This window comes from Bombyx mandarina, chromosome 28, assembly GCF_030267445.1.
Source record: "Bombyx mandarina strain Sakado chromosome 28, ASM3026744v2".
Classification (NCBI taxonomy): Eukaryota; Metazoa; Arthropoda; class Insecta; order Lepidoptera; family Bombycidae; genus Bombyx; species Bombyx mandarina.
In genome coordinates this window covers 4,869,967-4,889,472 of record NC_143233.1, presented here as the reverse complement: position 1 = coordinate 4,889,472, position 19,506 = coordinate 4,869,967, and the positions used below count along the sequence as shown (strand labels likewise).

The window sequence follows — 19,506 nt, the reverse complement described above, 5'->3', positions numbered from 1 at the left end:
CAACGTGTTAAGGAATCTATTAACAGAAGAAAAGTGTATTTTACTGACATACTATGTACTGACTAGTGTTCCAGTAGTAATACCATAGAAAATAAGTTATCTCATCTCTGTCGCGACATCGTGAAATAGTGAAGATTCCTCGCTCAGGAAACTCACCGCCTCTTCAAATTGGATATGTCTGCGGTCGCGCTAGGTACTGGCTGGTGGTACACAATTCGTACTACAACCAGTACTTAACGTGACCGCATTCGCTACATCATGGGATTGATTAATGAAGAATCGTCACAGAGGCCAAATTGGTGCTGATCGTATTAAATACCTATTCCAGTCGATATTTACCCTGAACGTAAATTCAGGGTAAATATTGATTGAGGTAGGTGTGTCAACTGTATCATGATGGAATCATCAAGAAATTAATTTATGATTTAACAACTGACATCGTCAGCAGCTTTAGAGCGCTAATGTATAAGACGTCCTATTGATTTATGCGACTATGCTGGAGCCTGAATCATAAGGCTGGCATCTTTTTTATTCTAAATAATTACGTACTTTATACATAGTGACGAATGATATCCATGATTAAAGAATATCATCGTGTAATAAAATAAAGTTGGCTAAATTTATACAATCATATTTTGTAATTTTATGATTGAGCTCTCGAGGTAACATGTTATCCGTTTGTATGTACTGTATGGTGTAAAATTTTTTTATTTAGATACTCTCCACTCGAGAAACTCATCATAAGTCCAAATAGAATACAATGGCCGTTGTCACGCTAGGTACTGGCTTGTGGTATAGCAGTCGTACCACAGTCAGTACCTAACCTGAAGGCAGTCGCTACATCTCAGTTCAAGGAAGATATAAGAAAAATATTGCTCGCTCAAGAAATCCATCGTCTGTGCAAGCTGTTCTCACGATGGTACTGGTGGTGGTAAAAACCTACTCCAGTCGATATTTACCCTGAACGTATATTCAGGGTAAATATTGATTGAGGTAGGTACGACATCTGTAACATAGTGGAATCATGAAGAAATTATCTAAAGTTCAACAACTGAGAAGTAAATTGCGAGAAGAGTCGGTGACCGTACTGCATAAGGACCCAGTTGCAACTATGCTGTTGCATTCGTAGTTTCTAATTATAGTGTTTATTATGCAGTGTGAAAACTCTATACTCAAGAAACTCGTCATCAGTCTAAATTGGATACAATGGCTGCGGTCACGCTAGGTACTGGCTTGTGGTATAGCAGTCATACCACACTCAGTACCTAATGTGAAGGCAGTCTCACACCGGGAACCCATCGTCCGTCTGAACTGTAATCATCTTGATGTTGATGATATCGGAATCTATCACAGTCCATATTTACCCTGAACGTAAATTCAGGGTAAATATAGATTGAGGTGGATATAGCAACTGTACGATCCTGAAGAACTTCCCTAGGATTAAATAATTCAGAAGGATGTCTCAAGATAATGAATAAAATCCCGTGTACTATTATTGACCGTACGACTACAAATTTTGAGACAGGCACAATTTTGTTCTAAATAAATAGGTACTTTATAAATCTCGACGAATGACATCGACGATGAATGATAATTTATAATCGTAGTGTAACAATATAAAATCAGCAGGGATATTATTTCTTTTTCTAATTGTGTTTATGGTTAACCCTACAGTTCACTTGACAAAGAAGTTATCAATTCTAAGCTGTAATAAAAAAGTGTTTGACAATTCTTTACTTAAGAAACTCTTCATCGGCCTTAATTGGATACAATGGCTGTGGTCACGCTAGGTACTGGCTTGTGGTATAGCAGTCATACCAAAGTCAGTACCTAACCTGAGGGCAGTCGCTACATCGTGGGATTATGATTGATTGTGAAGATACTGGTGCTGGAAGATGCTGGTGCTGGTGATATCGAAACCTATCACGGTCCATATTTACCCTGAACGTAAATTCAGGGTAAATATAGATTGAGGGAGGTTATAGCAACTGTAACTTGGCTGGAGCTTGAATAAATTAAGATTTAACAATTAAGAAATTCGTTATAATTGGATAATAGTATGATGATAACTAATAGCTTTATTTCAAAACAGTGTACAACACAAGATCATTTAAAAAATCTTTTGACATATATCGCGTGTTCACGGTAGGTATTGGCTCGTGGCACTATGTAGTACCACAGACAGTATCAAACCTGAACACAGATATTTCATCGTGAAATAAAATGGAATGGAAGTTTTTATTTATTAAAGAAAAATCCATTAAATCATTGTTATACTGGGTTGTGAACGAAATGCTGTAGTATCGTATAGAGCTGTCACTCATTGCTTGGCTTGATTACGGTAATGTACTTTGGACTAACATAATTGTCATATGATCTGAAAACGTCGAAGTTGGAAAAGCGCCCCTAACGGCAAACGTTCCAACTCCATACAAATTTGAGTTAGCTTTTACGCTATAGAGAACGTTAAAAAACTCGCACTAAGCACACAGTAGCATTGTGTTTCTCTCAAATTGTTTAATGTCATCATAAAATTGCACTGGTGGTAGGACCTCATGTGAGATCGCAAGGGTAGGTACCACCACCCCGCCTATTTCCGCTGTGAAGCAGTAACGCGTTTCGGTTCGAAGGGTGGGGTAGCCGTTGTAACTATACTGAGACCTTAGAACTTATATCTCATGATGGGTGGCGCATTTACGTTGTAGATGTCTATGGGCTCTAGTAACCACTTATCATCAGGTGGGCTGTGAGATCGTCCATCCATCTAAGCTATAAAAAAAAATCCATTAATCTGACAGATTTTAAACTGTAACATTGTAAATATGCATGTAGTTTTTTCTTCGTTACTTAGAGTAGATTAAATTAGACTCAAAATCATTTGATCCCCTCATCTCCTTTTTATCATCGCACCTCCCGCCATTCGAGCAGAGTTCATCCATATTATCTGGAACGCTGCGTTCATCGACAGTACGTTTCCAAAGATCTTTTTTGCCACGTACCATCCGGCTTTAGAATGAACTCCCCTCCACGGTGTTTTCCGAGCGCTATTACATGTCTTTCTTCAAACGAGGCTTGCGGACAGTACTTAATGGCAGGCAGCGGCTTGGCTCTGCCCCTGGCATTGTTGACGTCCATGAGAGACGGTGACCACTTACAATAAGGTGGGCCGTATGCTCGTCTGCCTACAAAGGCAATAAAATAAAAAAAACTTCAATTTCGATTTAACACTGAATAGAGAAAAACTTCAAATGCCACTTGCGAAGCTCTAGCTGAATTAGCTGTTCAGAGATTTGGAATGCCATACAGCACTATACAGTATTGTACCTTTCAGATTGCTTCAGACGGCTGAAGAAGTGCACCTTCCGAAACAATTGAAACCAGAATTTGGTGGGGGATACAAGGAATTCACTGTACGCGACATGCATTGTTTTCAAAAGGTAGGTAATTAAAATTGTATGCTTACATCATCTGTTTTTTGTCCAATTGTCCATTACTGTCCAAATTTTTTTTGATTTGTCAAAAATTCCATTGACTAAAACTGACGACTAAAACATCCACCATAATGTAGAATTCTAATTCATCAACAATATCAAATATGAGACGTATAAATTCTGTGGTTCTATTATACAACAGAAAGTAGTGGTACTTTTAAGTCCTAAACTTTAACTGTTCAACTATTTAGATAAGAGAGGTTCGAAGGACCAAACATTCGTTTTACAGTATTTTTCATCCAATAATTAACAAGGTGCCAAGTTTCGAGAGACTTCATATAAAACTGCGCTTCAGTAAATAAGATTAGCCTTATCGAAATATTGACTCTTAGGGCTCGTCAGCATCAGAACTCCTCAATACGCAGGAGCGTGGAGTCCTCGTGAAGCACGTGCTGGAGTCAGCTCGTGCGGAAGCAGGCGATGAGCATGCTTTAGAACCGGCGTTAACCCTAAGGCCTGGACAAAGTATTGGTATGTAAAGCTTCAACAAAAGACATTCTGTTTTTTTCATCATCCTTCACCATTAGTAGTTATTGTAAATCATATGTAGGCGTTGTCGCTGGGCAGTTGGATGAATTCTTATAATTATGGTAAAGGACCCACGATCAATCGTTGAGAACAGCATGTCAAAAGAATGAATTCTCCAAGTCGTGTTACTTGTCTACTCCATAGAGTGCCACTAGGTGGACGGTCAGTTGGTGCCGGTCTTCCGGAAATTTATTTGATTGGCGCATATCTTTAATGTATTAGATTACAACTAATGACAGTTTGTAGTACTCTAATCTTCGGATATATTAATATTTTCACAATAACACTATCAGCATAAGCCATCTGTTATAGTGGCACTAAGAAAGAGCGCAAACGAACAAGGGGTCGTATTTATTAGTTACGTAAAGAACTCTGACAGGAGGGTTGGGGGGGGTTTCCTCCTTTAAATCTCTCCAGTGTGCTTAATGCGAGTTTTTGAACTTCTCGATCGCGTAAACGTTAACTCAAATTTGTATCGAGGTACAACAGCGCCCCTATCAACAAACTAAGGGGACCTGTTCCAACTCCATACAAATTTGAGTTAACTTTTACACGATCGAGAAGTTAAAAAACTCGCATTAAGCTAAGCACACAGGATCACAGGTATACTAATATATATAAATCTACACTGGTTTTTACGGATGTTCCGCAATGCATCCGATTGACTTGAAACTTGGTATCCATGTAGAAAATACATGTACTTAATGGATAGGCTAATATTTATATGAGTGTTGGACTCCCTATACAAGTTGCAGGGGCGTTAATGATGAGAATCTTTGTGGGGGTGAGAAATAAAATAATGTTAATTTTAAATGCCCAGCGAAGCGGGCGGGTACAGCTAGTATCTATTAAAGGCAGGAAGTTAAAGTGGGGCCATTATCGTCCCCAGTGCCTGCGTGTGTGAGTCGTGGCGTCGTAGCGAATATGTTTCCGTTGCACGAAAGAAATTCTCTGGAGAACCTGCGGAAGAAGTGGGTGAAGACTTTCTTCTCCCCACAGCCTTTAGGTAAGGTATTTTAATAATTTATTGGAAAATTATGTAAACAACTATGTATTTGTGTTCGGTATTTCATTCAAGTATTTAAAAAAAAAAAGAACGAATATTTCATATACTCGTTGAAATAGATAACAATTAATTAACATATCGCCGATCGTTTGGAACCCCTGAGTCTGCGGAGGGATATCGGTTCCCTCTGTATTTTGTACCGTATATTCCATGGGGAGTGCTCTGAGGAATTGCATGAGATGATACTATTATCTCGTTTTTACCATCGCACCGCCCGCCACCGGAGTAGAGTTCGTCAATACTACTAGAGCCACTGCGTTCATCGACAATTCCAGAGGTCTTTTTTGCCTCGTACCATCCGGCTTTGGAATGAGCTCCCCTCCACGGTGTTTCCCGAGCGCTATGACATGTTCTTCTTCAAAAGAGGCTTGTGGAGAATACTTAATGGTAGGCAGCGGCTTGACTCTGCCTCTGGCATTCCTGAAGTCCATGGGCGATGGTAACCACTCACCATCAAGTGGACCGCATGCTCGTCTGCCTACAAGGGCAATAAAAAAACAAAAAAAAACAAAGGGGCAGTATTATAACAAAAGATTCCATAAAAATTAATCTGTTTTTCTTTGTAAAAATGTTGACTTCATGGCATTGATGCTTATGATAAAATCGATTTGTAGATGAAATAAGTGAATATTTCGGCGTCAAAATCGCGATGTATTTCGCTTGGCTCGGCCACTACACGCGCTCGCTCACCGTGCCGGCCGTCGTCGGTTTTATATTCTGGGTAAGTTTGCGGAATTTAGATTTTTTTATTTATTGCTTCGACGGGTGGACGAGCTCACAGCCCACCTAGTGTTAAGTGGTTACTGGAGCCCATAGACATCTACAACGTAAATGCGAATTGAGATATAAGTTCTAAGGTCTCAAGTATAGTTACAACGGCTACCCCACCCTTCAAACCGAAACGCATTACTGCTTCACGATTTGGAAAAGTGTAAAAGCTTTGTGTACAGCGGCTATAAATTTGATTTTAATTCTTGTAGATATGGCTGGGCACTGCGAACGAACAGTGGAAGGACATAGCGTACATGCTGTTCTCATTGTTCAATGTATTGTGGGCGTGCATTTATTTGGAGACTTGGAAAAGGTGAGTTGGCTTGGCTTCGCTGTGTGAAAACCTAATTTTTCCTCCTATCACGTGATACCATTGTCCTACAGTTACTAATGAAAAAAACAAGTCCTGTGGTACTGACAACTTTTAAGCGTAGGACCAAGATGACATACCACGCAATTTGTAGGACAATGTGGGTGGTAAACTATGCAAATGTTAGCTAACCAATATAAAAAAATCAGCTGGTTAATAATTATTTTTCATGACCTTATTTGGAGAGGGGGGACTCCCTAACAAAACCTTATATTTTGTAGAACAAATATTTTTTCACGTTACTTACATAATTATCTCGATAATTAACAAAGAAAAATTCGGTTAGTAATAAATTTTTAAAATTCGTGAAATCAACATATTTTATCCTTGCTACCCCTAGTAAGCTACCATTTACCAACGTTACTGTAAGGAAAAAAGTTGGGCGTCTAGTCAAAAGGAAGCTACGAAAAATCAGCTCGTTAGTAATAAATGATGAAAAGTGTACCAGGGATCCTGTACTATAACTAATTTATAAACTCATATAATATTTAATTAAATTTTTTTTTATTGCTTATATGGGTGGTCGAGCTCACAGCCCACCTGGTGTTAAGTGGTTACTGGAGCCCATAGACATCTACAACGTAAATGCGCCACCCACCTTGAGATATAAGTTCTAAAATCTCAGTATAGTTACAACGGCTGCTCCACCCTTTACGGCAGAAATAGGCAGGGTGGTGGTACCTACCCGCGCGGACTCACAAGAGCTCCTACCACCACTGAAATTATTTGCTAAGTCGTATTTTTTTTTTCATTTTAGAAGATCCTATTTGCACTTTTTGAATGTTTGAAACAGTAAAAGTACTTTACTATATTAATCACATTTAAAAACAGACGTATTGATTAATGATGTACTCTTTCACTGGCTAGGTACTCCAACGTGTTGGCTTATAAATGGGGAACCCTGGACCAGCGCGACGACTTGCTTCTCGAGCCCCGACCCCTATTCCAGGTGACGAGACAACCCTAATAGATTTTAATTTAACAGGGATACGATAATTTTACTGAAAGCCCCACATGTATGAACGGCTAAGCGTCGATAAGCTCCCATTAGTCATTCGGTGGCTAAACAAATTTATTTGTTTTTAGTTTTATTAATTAGTACAATGCTTTTATAATAAAGCCAGTATTTTCTGATTAATAATACAAAAAAAAAAGGTTAATGCACAAAATGAGGATAATTTAATTTATCACCATATAAAAACATTTAGTTGTTCAGTTAATGTACTGTAAATTTAAAAAAGAAATTCCTTCTAGCAGAACCTAAAGAGAAGATAAACTATGTTCGAACAAAAAATAGTATTACACTCAAACATGACTAAGAAACATATATTAATAGAACAATTAATCTTAAAATAGTTAAACTTTAATATACGCTTACTTTTGCGACATGTTGATAGAGTCATGCACACTGTTTCTGTTCGCGCTATTATTATGTAACTGGGACTAATGCTGGACCGCTCATATAAATGCATATGCAATTTCGAAAAGGGCCCATGTCGCATATTTTGTCAAATACGTTTTTTCATATACATGTAGTTTTGAGGCTTACCTACACACCTATTATAATAATTCCAGTAATTTTCAATTGATAATTAACACTAGAATATATCTCAAAAGTTAATATTTTAAATTTGACACTGCTTTAGAAAATAATCAGTTTTTTTTCATTTCCTGAACATTTTACATTTTCAGAGATGTGCCCTTTTCGAAATTGCATATTCAAATAAATTTGTGTAATGATAGTAAATCGTCCCAGGGTGAAATGAGCATAAGTCCGGTGACTGGCCGCCCGGAGCCCCAGTACGCCTCGTGGCGACGTCGGGTGTGGCGACACTGTATATCGATGCCCGCCACGCTGCTGTGTCTGTGTGTGGCCGCCGGTGCAACCTTTGCACTTTTACGTGCGCAGGTATGAAAATACCTTAAACAGATACGAGTATTGATACATCATCATCTTTCTCCTGCCCTTCTCCTAGTCACCCGAGGTCAGCACAATATGTTGTCTCCTTCCATACCCCTCTTATCATAAACCATTTCTTCGCTCACTCCCATCTCACATATATCGTCTTTCACGCAATCGGATGGATTCTCTTTTTTTACTACCTCTTCCTCTAGTATTGATACATTAACATTAAATAAACCACTATAAGGACATGTGTTATGTTGAATATTTCACAAAGCTGGTAAACAAAATTTATTGCCATTTATTAATAACTCTCAATATAAATTTCATGCACATACCTACCATTATTTACTCTGCACTACCTTTGGTTGACTGACTGGTAGAGGATGCCTTTGGCATTAAGTCCGCCAGTGTAGATATTACATGGAGTGTAATAAATAAATAATTAATCGCTTTTAATTATAGGATTGGTGGGAAAATAATATAGTATATTTCACGTGGATACCCCGTGCACTGCTGGCTATAATCATCGCCGTGGAAGAAGAAGTCTACGCGAGGATAGCCAGGTGGCTAAATGACAAAGGTATATTGTTTGTTGAGACAAAGGTATTTAGGACAGTGGTTCTCAAATAAGTTATTTAATAAATAAAATCTCCTATAGGGGGTCAATAAATAACTACTTTGTTGTTCTCTAGTTGATTCTACATTAGCACAGTAAAAGTAAGATTGTATTACAAAAGTGCATTAAAAAATTTTTATTATGTTATTTTGATACTTGAGTGAATTAGTATACTGAACCACTCTCCTCTGTTTTTGTTCAACTGTTTTGTCTAATTAGATCACTTGCTGTTTGAGTGTATTTTCTGTGTGTGATTCATCGATAGGTGATTTTATAAACACATTCTTAGTCCCAAAACCTATTTTGACACAATAAATACATAGCAATAAAGTATTGATATATACATTGAAAACTCATAGTTATTAGAAAAAGTGCATGGTTTGTTCAAAAGCGCAACACCGTTCGTGATTTAGTTTGTTGAAATTAAAATCGACTCCTACAAAATTATTTTATTAATTAATTTAAACATTAAAAATAATTACATGCTAGAAATGCACATAGATAAATAGTATTCAATGAACAATAAATTAATTATTTTTTTGGTGTTGTGTTTTACGTATCAAAAATAAAATAAATATAAATGATCCTCCAAGCATCTTTATAAGTAAGTGTCGGTCGACAATAAAAATAATTATGTTATACAATAGTTTTTTTTAAATTTATACAATTAAATAGTTGAAAAAGTAAATAGAATTATAGAGTACACTAATGTAGTATGATACTATAGCGCGTGTCGTTTCTCTTTTCTGCTCACCAAACGGGACTGGACTGCGTAATTAAATGCGAACGGGTAAAAATAAACACGGATTTTGTTTTTCTTTTTCTTTTCCATAACAGAAAACTATCGCCTCGATACGAAATATGAGAACCATCTGATTGTGAAAATTGCATTGGTTTGTATTTCACATGAGCTATACGAATTGAATGCAGGCATTAACGTTCACCGCTCAGACTCGATCAGTCGATTCGGATAACAGAGATTAGTTCGCCATAAATGCAACATTGACGGGCATGTCGAATCAAAAACAAACTACCCTCACGAGACATCGATCTTAAAGACATTGCTTTCAAAACTGTATTTTTGCATATTACATACCTATAATTTGGTTGTAAATTATTTAAATTGCTTTTCTATTTCATTTCTATCTCTTCATTCCAGCCAATTATTTCTACATGCGTTTTTATATTTACTGATCGCGCATCAGTTAGCGCTTCTTAACTGTTGAGCCCAGGGTGGGTTTTTCGATTCCCACATTGAACAAACATAATGTGACGACCAAGTTTGTTCGCTCCTTATCTGGGTTTTTTATATCTCTATACTGAGATACCTTCGAATGGTGGATGAGGAGAGCCGAAGACCGGGCTCAGTAGTGTGAATTGGGAGAGGCCTATGTGGACGGCTGTGAGCTCATGATGATGATATTTAGATATTTAAACGCATACCAGTCTATTTTCAATAGCAGGCCTTGTACAATTTGCCCCGTTTACTAACTAAATATATAATTATACTTCTACTCCAATCTATTGCTCATTGCTTTGCGATGCGCCCGTCTGAAACCTTTTCTGTGATCTGTAGCCACTCATGTCGGTCAGTGAAGTCTGTTTCGTGTCCAAGTGCTCGGACACTTGATCACTCCATCTTCCCCTGGATAGATTTCCATTTACTATATCCGTCTTATAAATATAGCATATAGCACATAGTTTTTTTTGTGTAAATTACCCTCATTATCAACTTCTTAAATGGTCCTGGAAATGTTGTAATTATGGTTCATTTAACCGAAAATAGGGGAAGTGCACATAGTTTGGGAAACGAGTCTTTCATGTGCTTTCTGCTCGCTACTTTTCTTCGCTTGCATGTTACTTGGCATGTCAAAAAGCTTGTACGATCACAAACTAATTTAAACTAATGTATATGTCTGTAGTAATGTAATTGTTGCCACAAAAAGTTTTCTTTAAGAGCTGTTACTAAACTATTTAACATCAATAAATCACAAGGAATACACAATTAAATAACTAAAATATGAAAAATACTTATTAACAATGTCAATGCTTGTATTTTAATTAATATTGCTTAAATATTTTACATTTTGTATAAGTAGACTTAGAGTAAAAAATATAGTAAATAAATAAAAAACTAAATAATAGATAAGGAGGGATGTTTAACAATTTGAGAGCCAGTGGCTCTCTAAAATAAAGTCCCATATTTTCGTGATATTTCGAATCTACACATTAAAACCAACATTTGTAGATGCTTTCCGTGTAGTGATCATAAAGACGTAACATTGTTACAGGCGTAATAATTAATAGACGATAATAAAATTTCAGTTTCAATTCGTGAACTCGTTCATGAGTTTGTTCTACATTGCGTTTTATCTGCAGGATATGGATAAATTGAAGGAGGTATGTAAAAAATAGTTTCAAATACATTACATTTCATTTCAGCAGTTAGCTTAAATTCTCCCAAGTGAAAGGTCAATGTTGTCATAAATAATCGAAATTTGCTTTTTTATTCGATAATTAATATTTACTGTATTGATATTAGCGTATGACGATTAGTCATAGTGTATAATAGAGATAGGAGAAAATTATTAGATGAGGCCACGACCAGATTATCGAAGCAAGTTATCAATGCTGTTGTCTACAGAAAGAAACAAATGCACTAAGGATTCACTGACGGTACCGACCCGTGTGGGATCATAAAACCACTACTACCCTTTTTTCTGTGAAGCAGTAATGCGGTTTGAAGGACGGGGCAGCCGTTGATATACTGTAAAATCTGAGACTTAGAACTCATGTCTCAAGGTGGGTGGTTGTGTCTACATTGCTGAGGTCTGTGGGCTCCGGTGACGATTTAACACCGGACGAGCCGTGAGTTTATTGATTCGTTTAAGCAATAAAAAAACATCTTTTCATGTTTTATGAGCTACGGCAACTACTTAGCAAGAGTGCTTTGTATCTAAATTCTTTACAACGACGTCTCTATGTAAACATTCCCATTTTTTATTGCTTAGACGGGTGGACGAGCTCACAGCCCACCTGGTGTTAAGTGGTTACTGGAGCCCATATAAATTTACGGCGTAAATGCGCCACGGTCTGAACTATAGTTACAACGGCTGCCCCACCCTTCAAACCGAAAAGCATTACTGCTTCACGGCAGAAATAGGCAGGGCGGTGGTACCTACCCGCGCGGACTCACAAGAGGTCCTACCACCAATAATATTTACATCGTCATTTTTTTCGTTTGAATATTCCACCGAATACTGTTTATAAAACAATTTTCACGTTTTCAGCAATTAGCAGTGTTGCTAATAACTAGACAGGTAATCGGTAATCTGAAAGAATCTGCGTTGCCTTACTTGATTGAGAATCTTCGACTCGCCAAAATATGCGTCGACGTGTTCGGTGCGATCAGTCCTAGTAAAGGTGAGTTTGGGTTGGTATCGGCAACGTTATTGGCTCTGACCGGTCGCGACAAGGTCGTGTCTCTGGAATTTTCGATGTACATTGCGGCGTTGAGTCGCGCATTAAAGTACTTCCTACCTTTTATAGTAACCTCGAGAGGTTATTCTAAATTCACCGAACCAGTAGGTGAGCTCACGGGGCTCAAACCGGGAGTGTTGCTAACACTGGCCCTAGCAAGAGCAGTGCTTCGCAGAATCTACCACCGGATCGGAAACGCGACCCACTGAGAAGACCCGGCGAGAAACTCAGTGGGCTGTGTCTGTGGGTTAATGTACTCGTCAAGCCCTTCGTCGCGAGCGATGGGTTCGCGAGGACGGTGACCTGTGCTTGAGGTACCTAAAAGCACCGTTAATGGTTCGGGAGAATTCGTGATGACGTGTCTTTGATACTAACTGCAAGAGCTCGTTATAGACATTACGTAAAAACACTAATAAAATTCTGCTCAGCGAGAGTTCATGTCCTGATCGATTTGTCGCTTCAACATTTCGTTTACCGCATAAACTTGGTTGTTTACAAAAAAACGGTGCACGTGCAACTTGGTGCACGTGAATGAAGTGAAACTTCTTTTTCGATGTATAGTATTGTGGTTTTCTTCATTTTTCATCCTTAAATCAGATTGCTCTTGTAATAGGGAAGGATGTGTAGAAGAGATGCGACATCTGCAACATTTATACTATTTATATTTTAAATTATAGAAAATATATATACATATACATATATATTAAAATATTGGACGCTACTCGTTGCTAACGCTCGCGCTGGCCTGTAACAGGTATACTACGCGCATGCGTTCGAGTGCCACGGATTCACTCTCGCTGTCTCTTTCTAATATAGTAGCGTTAAACTTTTAACGCAACCTTGTTGGAAGTCGCATTAGAAGTTTCACTTCAAAAAAAAATACCTCAGAAGGTAGTGCAAATATTCGTGTGCGTTGAGTTTTTTTATGTACAACAGCATGACTGAGTTAGAAGCGAACGCGCAATGTACTGTCAATAATTGTAACGCACACATTTCAGCGCCCACGTGCACACAATTAAACGAATTGTTTGACAAGAAGAATGAATCTGTGGGCGACGCATCGGACGGCGCCGTGCCCAACGGTAGTGCAGAGAGCGATGAAAGGAGGGACTCAGAGCCCCTTGTCGGGCAGAAGGTCATACACCAGGCAGAATTAGAATCGCAGTTGTTTAAGGTGATTTCGACTTTAATTTAAAAAATGTAACGAACCTTGAGGGACGCCTTCTCGTGCATTCGTCTACAGGTCGAACGAAAACATTTATACTTATTTTAGTGATAGTCCGCTAGTACTATATGGATAGTCCGCTAGTACTATATGGATAGTCCGCTAGTACTTTATGGATGGTCTACTGCTTTAGTGACCATGGCGTGCAAAATACTGGGATCTCATTAAAACTGAAAATCTTAAGAACCCATTAAACAATATCGTTGAAATAAAAAATTAGGATTACAGAGGCATATAATTGAGAATATTTGTCGCATCGCTGATCCGTATTAACCGGATTCGTTTGTTAATACTAATATGTTTCCATTCGTTTCACTTCAAGACACGAAAAATTTATAATAATAAAACTATTTTTAACTAGTTTTCAATTTTATAAATTTTTTTCCGAGGCTTCGAATATTTTTGTTCAAAACATTTTTTTTATTTTTTTTTATTGTTAGATGGGTGGACGAGCTCACAACCCACCTGGTGTTAAGTAGTTACTGGAGCCCATAGACATCTATGACGTAAATGTGCCACCCACCTTGAGATATAAGTTCTAACGTCTCAAGTATATATACAACGGCTGCCCCACTCTTCAAACCGAAACGCATTACTGCTTCACGGCAGAAATAGGCCGTAAGTAAGTAGGGTGGTGGTACTTACCCGTGCGGGCTCACAATAAGTCCTACCACCCGTAAAACGTCCAGCTGAAAAATATGTATATAAACTTCTTTTTTTTTCTTTTGTTTTGTATACCCAGTACGACGGAACGTTCGCCGAGTACCTAGAGATGTTGACGCAGCTGGGGCACGTGGTGCTGTTCTCGTCCGCCTTCCCGCTGGCGGCGGCGTGCGCGCTGCTCAACAACGCGGCCGAGGTGCGCGCCGACGCCTTCAAGCTGTGCCACGTCGCGCAGAGACCCTTCGGCGAGAGGGTCAATAGCATCGGCAGCTGGCAGGTCAGACCCGAGCCATCTGCACCATCCGGCTTAAGGATGAGCCTCCCCCACCCCAAGTTTACCTTTCAAGCGTCGATATACATAGACAGCAGTGATAATAGGTGTCATAAAAAAAAAGTGAAAAAAAAATACAAGTTGGTTCGTGAAGTAAAACAAAATAATAAAACTGTGATTTCGATTTAAAAAAAAATATTCTAAAGCTTCCACGTAATTAATTCTAATTTATAAAAGTGTGTTAGTATATTATTTCGTAAGTACCTGCACTCTGCGATTTAAAGACTGGACTCAGCTATCAAGAACTTGAAATTATATCAGAGAGTACTTAACGGTAAGCAGCGGGTCAGCGCTACCCCTGCCTATTTCTGCCGAAAAGCAGTAATGCGTTTCGGTTCGAAGGGCGGAGCAGCCGTTATGACTATACTGAAATCTTAGAACTTATATTAGACGGAGGAGTATGAAATTTCCCACACTTATAAAGAATAAAAAGAAGTAGTGCAGAATGCTAATATTTTTTTAAATTATATATAAAAAATACATGAAATCAATAAATAAAAACATTACACACACTACCATGTATTTGACACACACACACGCATGCGTACTATGTGTTTATTGTCAATCTTTTCTTATTGCTTATGTGTAGTCTGATCAAATTGAGAGTAAATTATTTGTCTTTATTATTATTTGTCCAAAGTGTATTCTTGGCGAAATTTGTGATTATTGACCTATAATAAATACTCTGACAATTGAAACAACTTATAATTTCAATTAATTATAGTCGAATTTGGACTACCGAAGGACTACTAGTAATAATAAATAATCTAATAATATTATTTAGAAATTTATTAATAAATAAATAAATAGCGTATATCTTAACTTATCTTTGTCTGAAATTACTCTGACATACAAAATATTGATTACCAAAAGCAGAAATACGCTAAAGTCTGTATATATTGTTCCAGAACGCCATGGAAGCCATAGTGGCGGTGGCGGTACTGGTGAACTGCGCGCTGATAGGACTGTCGGGGCCCGTGCACAGACTGCTGCCGGACGCCACGCCCGCACAAACTATACTCATCATTGTGGGATTAGAGGTAACGAATAGCTTTTTTTTTTGTTTCTCTAAATATCTGTGAAGCAATCACGCACAATCATTCGGCCCTGATCTGGGATGCCTGTGTTGTGGGTACTAAACTGTTACTAGAATAGATATGTTAAACATACTTATATATGTTTAAATATATTGTTTATAAATATATATACAAACAAATCTGTTGGAGCCGCTATCTACTGTACCATAGTCAGTCTTATTATTAATAATAGCTTTTTATTAAAACTACAGTAGCTGGGGGAATCGGGACGCTTTCCAATTCCGACACAAATTTTCAGCAGTTTTTCTTAGGGTAATACCAATAAAATTGAGATTAAAACGGTTCTGAAGGTTTAAATTTTCATATACGATGCATTATTATAGATAATTGAAAAATATCCACAAAAACTTAAAAACTAGCTTGACCTAATCCGGTTTGGCTTTTGGGGCGAATCGGGTCACGTATGAGGACAATAGTTTTTCGATAGGGGTGGCACTGTTTAGTTGTTAGTTAGGTACTTACCTTTAAATAATTAACTTTTCAATATGTTTAATCAGTTACAAAACTCTGATGACTAAATTTAATTATTTAATATTCATAAACACTAATTAAAAGTCTTTTCAATTCAACAAGTTTAAATCTCACAAAAGCATTCTGACATCCCACATTTGTCCCTATTATACCCTTAGTCCCTATTCTCCCCAATCTACGGTACTTTTACAGTTTTATCTCGCTTTCACTTGATTGTCTGGGACGCTCTGAACACTACCAGTTTTTATGGTCACGAATGACTTTATTTTCTTTTCACTCTTAACCATTACACAAAATCAGTTTTATCTGGTAAATTAAAGTGAAATTTTTTGTGACTTATTTTCATTCATTTGTAACCCTAATATTTAGTTTGTTTCTGTGTATTTAGGATATTAAAAAAATCATAATTATATGATATGTGTACACGACCCGGTCTGTATGGCTGTTTCCGAGTCGTGTGATAATATTTTCTGCTGTCTGTTTGTGCGCTGGCAGAAGACGGCTGTTTCTTTCGATGGGTATCGGCTTCTAGCGAGGTTTCACAGGTAACTGTCTGGTTCACTGGTAGCTGATTCACTGGTGGTTTTCTGATAACTGTACTATCGGAGAACTGCTGGTAACTGTTTCTGTCTTGCTGATGTTTCTTTGTCGGAGAGCTTCTGAGAACTGTTTCTGTCTTGATGATCTATTGGGAACCGTTTCTGTCTTGATGATCTGCTGAGAACTGTTTCTGTCGAAGATCCACTGAGAACTGTTTCTGTCTTGATGTTTCTATGTCGGAGATTCGCTGAGAACTGTTTCTGTCGGAGAACTGCTGAGAACTGTCTATCTTGCTGATGGTTCTTTGTCGAAAATTCACTGGGAACTGATTTTGCCTATAAATGGCCATCCTTTTATATTTATTTCAGTACCCCATCTCGCGACGCGCTATCGACGCGCCACTTTTGGAGGGTCCCTTGATCTGTATGTTACCGTAGTGAAAGCGGTCCACAAATCGTTCCTATTGGTCTATTTACATTCTCTGATCTGATACACTAACATATTGACTATAAAATAACTTAAGATTATACATTTATTACGTAATCACTTATTAACGGTTAAATTAAATCTATTTGTTTCTTAAACTATAAAAAACCCTATTTCGTCCTGCACAATATGATAATATTTTACAATATAGTTTTATTCATCATATTTATAATAATATGAAATTGTTTTCAGCACATAGTTTTAGTGATAGTATTAGCGCTACGAATCGCGATACCTGAGATCCCGGGCTGGCTCGCTACAGAAATGGCAAAAGTCGAGTTTCAACGTCGAGAAGCGATTAAAAACGCACATGCACTTTTGCTGGTGAGTTTATGGTAGAATTATTACATTACATTATTTATGTTTTAGTAGTTTTCATTAAAAAAATATCACATAACTAAAATTCCAAAAATCATTGTATTGTTAAATAAAGATTCGTTTCTTTCGAAAATCCCTTTAGCACAAATGGAAATTAATGGAATTATGAATAAAATATAATTATGCGGAACTAATATCTATTTAATTTCTTATTTATCGATAAGTCTGAATGTACAAGTCAAGACGACATCCGGCTGTCGTCTCGCAACACGCCGCGCACAATGACGCCCACGACTCCGAAACAAGCCGAAAAAAACGATAAAAAGAAGATAAGCATCGGCAAAATACCTGAGATACCACCTTTTAGGTGAGTAATTACTTTAATAAACAAAATATAATATATAACATTCAGAATGTCTTATTGATTTATAAATTATTCATAAATGTTTGAAGATAAGCTTCTTTAGCACAGTTGTGATTTCAAAGTAGATGAAACGAAAAAACAGCACAATAAAGAGAAAATGTATAGCTCTACACAATTTAAATAAAATATGTATAATAAAAAAATGTATACATACATATAGGGTCATAGTTTGCAAGAGAATGAGATAGAACGCTTCTGAAGGTTTCGTTATTAGGTATGTCGTACATGTTTATTTTTTATTGTCTAGACAATTTTCTAGGGATATTAGAAAACAAAGACACTAAAAAAATTGGAAAATTTTTATCAGGCGATCACAATGCTGTTTATTTCGTCTGCGAATCACTACTGGTGCACTATTGTTCGAAATAAAAAGACGTTATGAAATTCCGACCTCAATCTCGTGTTTCATAGATGTGTCTGAACAGACTACCTATCTAGGGCAGTATAAACGTTTGAGTGATCAAAGTAATGAACCGATAATTTAAATTCTACATTTTATTATTATATATTTTGTATCTTAGCTCCGTAGCTTACATGAAAATCGCAACATTTGCACGGATTTTATCTTTATTTGCTAATTTAGGAGTATTTTACTCGATCGTTTAATTATACTTTAATACACTGACGGGCCGATTTAGATTTTAGATGTTATCTAATTTTTATAAATGCATAATTTATTTTTTGCATTGACATTTTTGAAATTTAGTTGCTGTCAAAGAATGAAGTTAATGTTTGAAGTCTGATAAAAATATTATGAAAATTTTAACACTGACTTAGCCTGTATAACTTTTAGACGACCGTAGGGGCTTTGAAGTTATTTTAAAGATATATTATACTAGTTTTTTTTTGTTTTCAGTTAATTTGACACAAGTGTAGTATGACTCGATGCGATGGGTGTGTAGTAAACGGGATGATTTAATTTTCTACCAATATCTCATTTACTTCTAATTAACTCTTATTTTTTTCTACCATTAACTCGATTAAGCTTTTAACACAAATTACTTTTGTTATAATTTGCAATAAAGTTTTCTTTTTAAACTAGTGGTGCTTTTGATTTTATAAATCCTGTAAAATGAATATGAACAATGAGGTAATTCAATTTTATATTTAATTAACTGCACGTATATTTCCTTGCACTAACGAGATCTGATTTCACTTCTTTTTAGTTTTCTAAAGAATTGAATCTGACGAAAATCTATCCATCTTAACACTTCAATCACGAATAGTGTATCATCATTAGTATCCTAAGATTTTATGTGGGGAGTTTTGTGAGATTGTTAATTTACTCGGTCACGTGAAAACTACCGGATGGATTTTGATTAAACTTCACAATTTAGTATAAATATAAGAATAGTAAATAGATTATAATACAGTACAATCAACGTAAACTATTTGATGCGAGTATATTCAAGAAATTAAAGCTTTTCATAGAATTAGCGAAACAGAGGAACGTGCTTAACTAATAGACTAATACTCTTTTCCTCAACAAAGTCGGTCACGTTTAATACTAAACTGGTTTCGTTGTTTGAATCAAAGTGATTTTGCCTTCTTTTGTTTTTGTACATATTTTATACTAATATATAAATCTACAGTGGCTTTTACGGATTTTCCGTTATAACTACTGAACCATGCATCCGATTGACTTGAAACTTGGTATCCATGTAGAAAATATATGTATAATAGCCGGCAAACTTCTTGAGCATTTGTTGACGTAGTGGGGGTA

General features: G+C 36.9%; 1 protein-coding gene across 3 annotated transcripts in view; it reads left to right on the top strand.

The window, feature by feature from the left end:
* wwk (anoctamin 8 white walker) overlaps positions 1–19,506 on the top strand; it is a 42,692-nt gene that overhangs the window by 14,848 nt on the left and 8,338 nt on the right. For 2 of the 3 annotated variants that reach the window (XM_028185974.2, XM_028185975.2), the window contains exons 4-19: positions 3,332–3,437; positions 3,824–3,962; positions 4,909–5,025; positions 5,700–5,806; positions 6,066–6,169; positions 7,094–7,175; positions 7,983–8,135; positions 8,595–8,712; positions 9,586–9,641; positions 11,074–11,148; positions 12,039–12,171; positions 13,227–13,402; positions 14,196–14,393; positions 15,356–15,487; positions 17,234–17,365; positions 17,584–17,726. In XM_028185974.2, the coding sequence (XP_028041775.2) occupies positions 3,332–3,437; positions 3,824–3,962; positions 4,909–5,025; positions 5,700–5,806; positions 6,066–6,169; positions 7,094–7,175; positions 7,983–8,135; positions 8,595–8,712; positions 9,586–9,641; positions 11,074–11,148; positions 12,039–12,171; positions 13,227–13,402; positions 14,196–14,393; positions 15,356–15,487; positions 17,234–17,365; positions 17,584–17,726 (1,971 nt within the window). Of the gene's footprint in view, positions 1–3,331; positions 3,438–3,823; positions 3,963–4,908; positions 5,026–5,699; positions 5,807–6,065; positions 6,170–7,093; positions 7,176–7,982; positions 8,136–8,594; positions 8,713–9,585; positions 9,642–11,073; positions 11,149–12,038; positions 12,172–13,226; positions 13,403–14,195; positions 14,394–15,355; positions 15,488–17,233; positions 17,366–17,583; positions 17,727–18,639; positions 18,825–19,506 lie in introns of those variants that run through there. The other variant, XM_028185976.2, reaches the window with a different exon arrangement.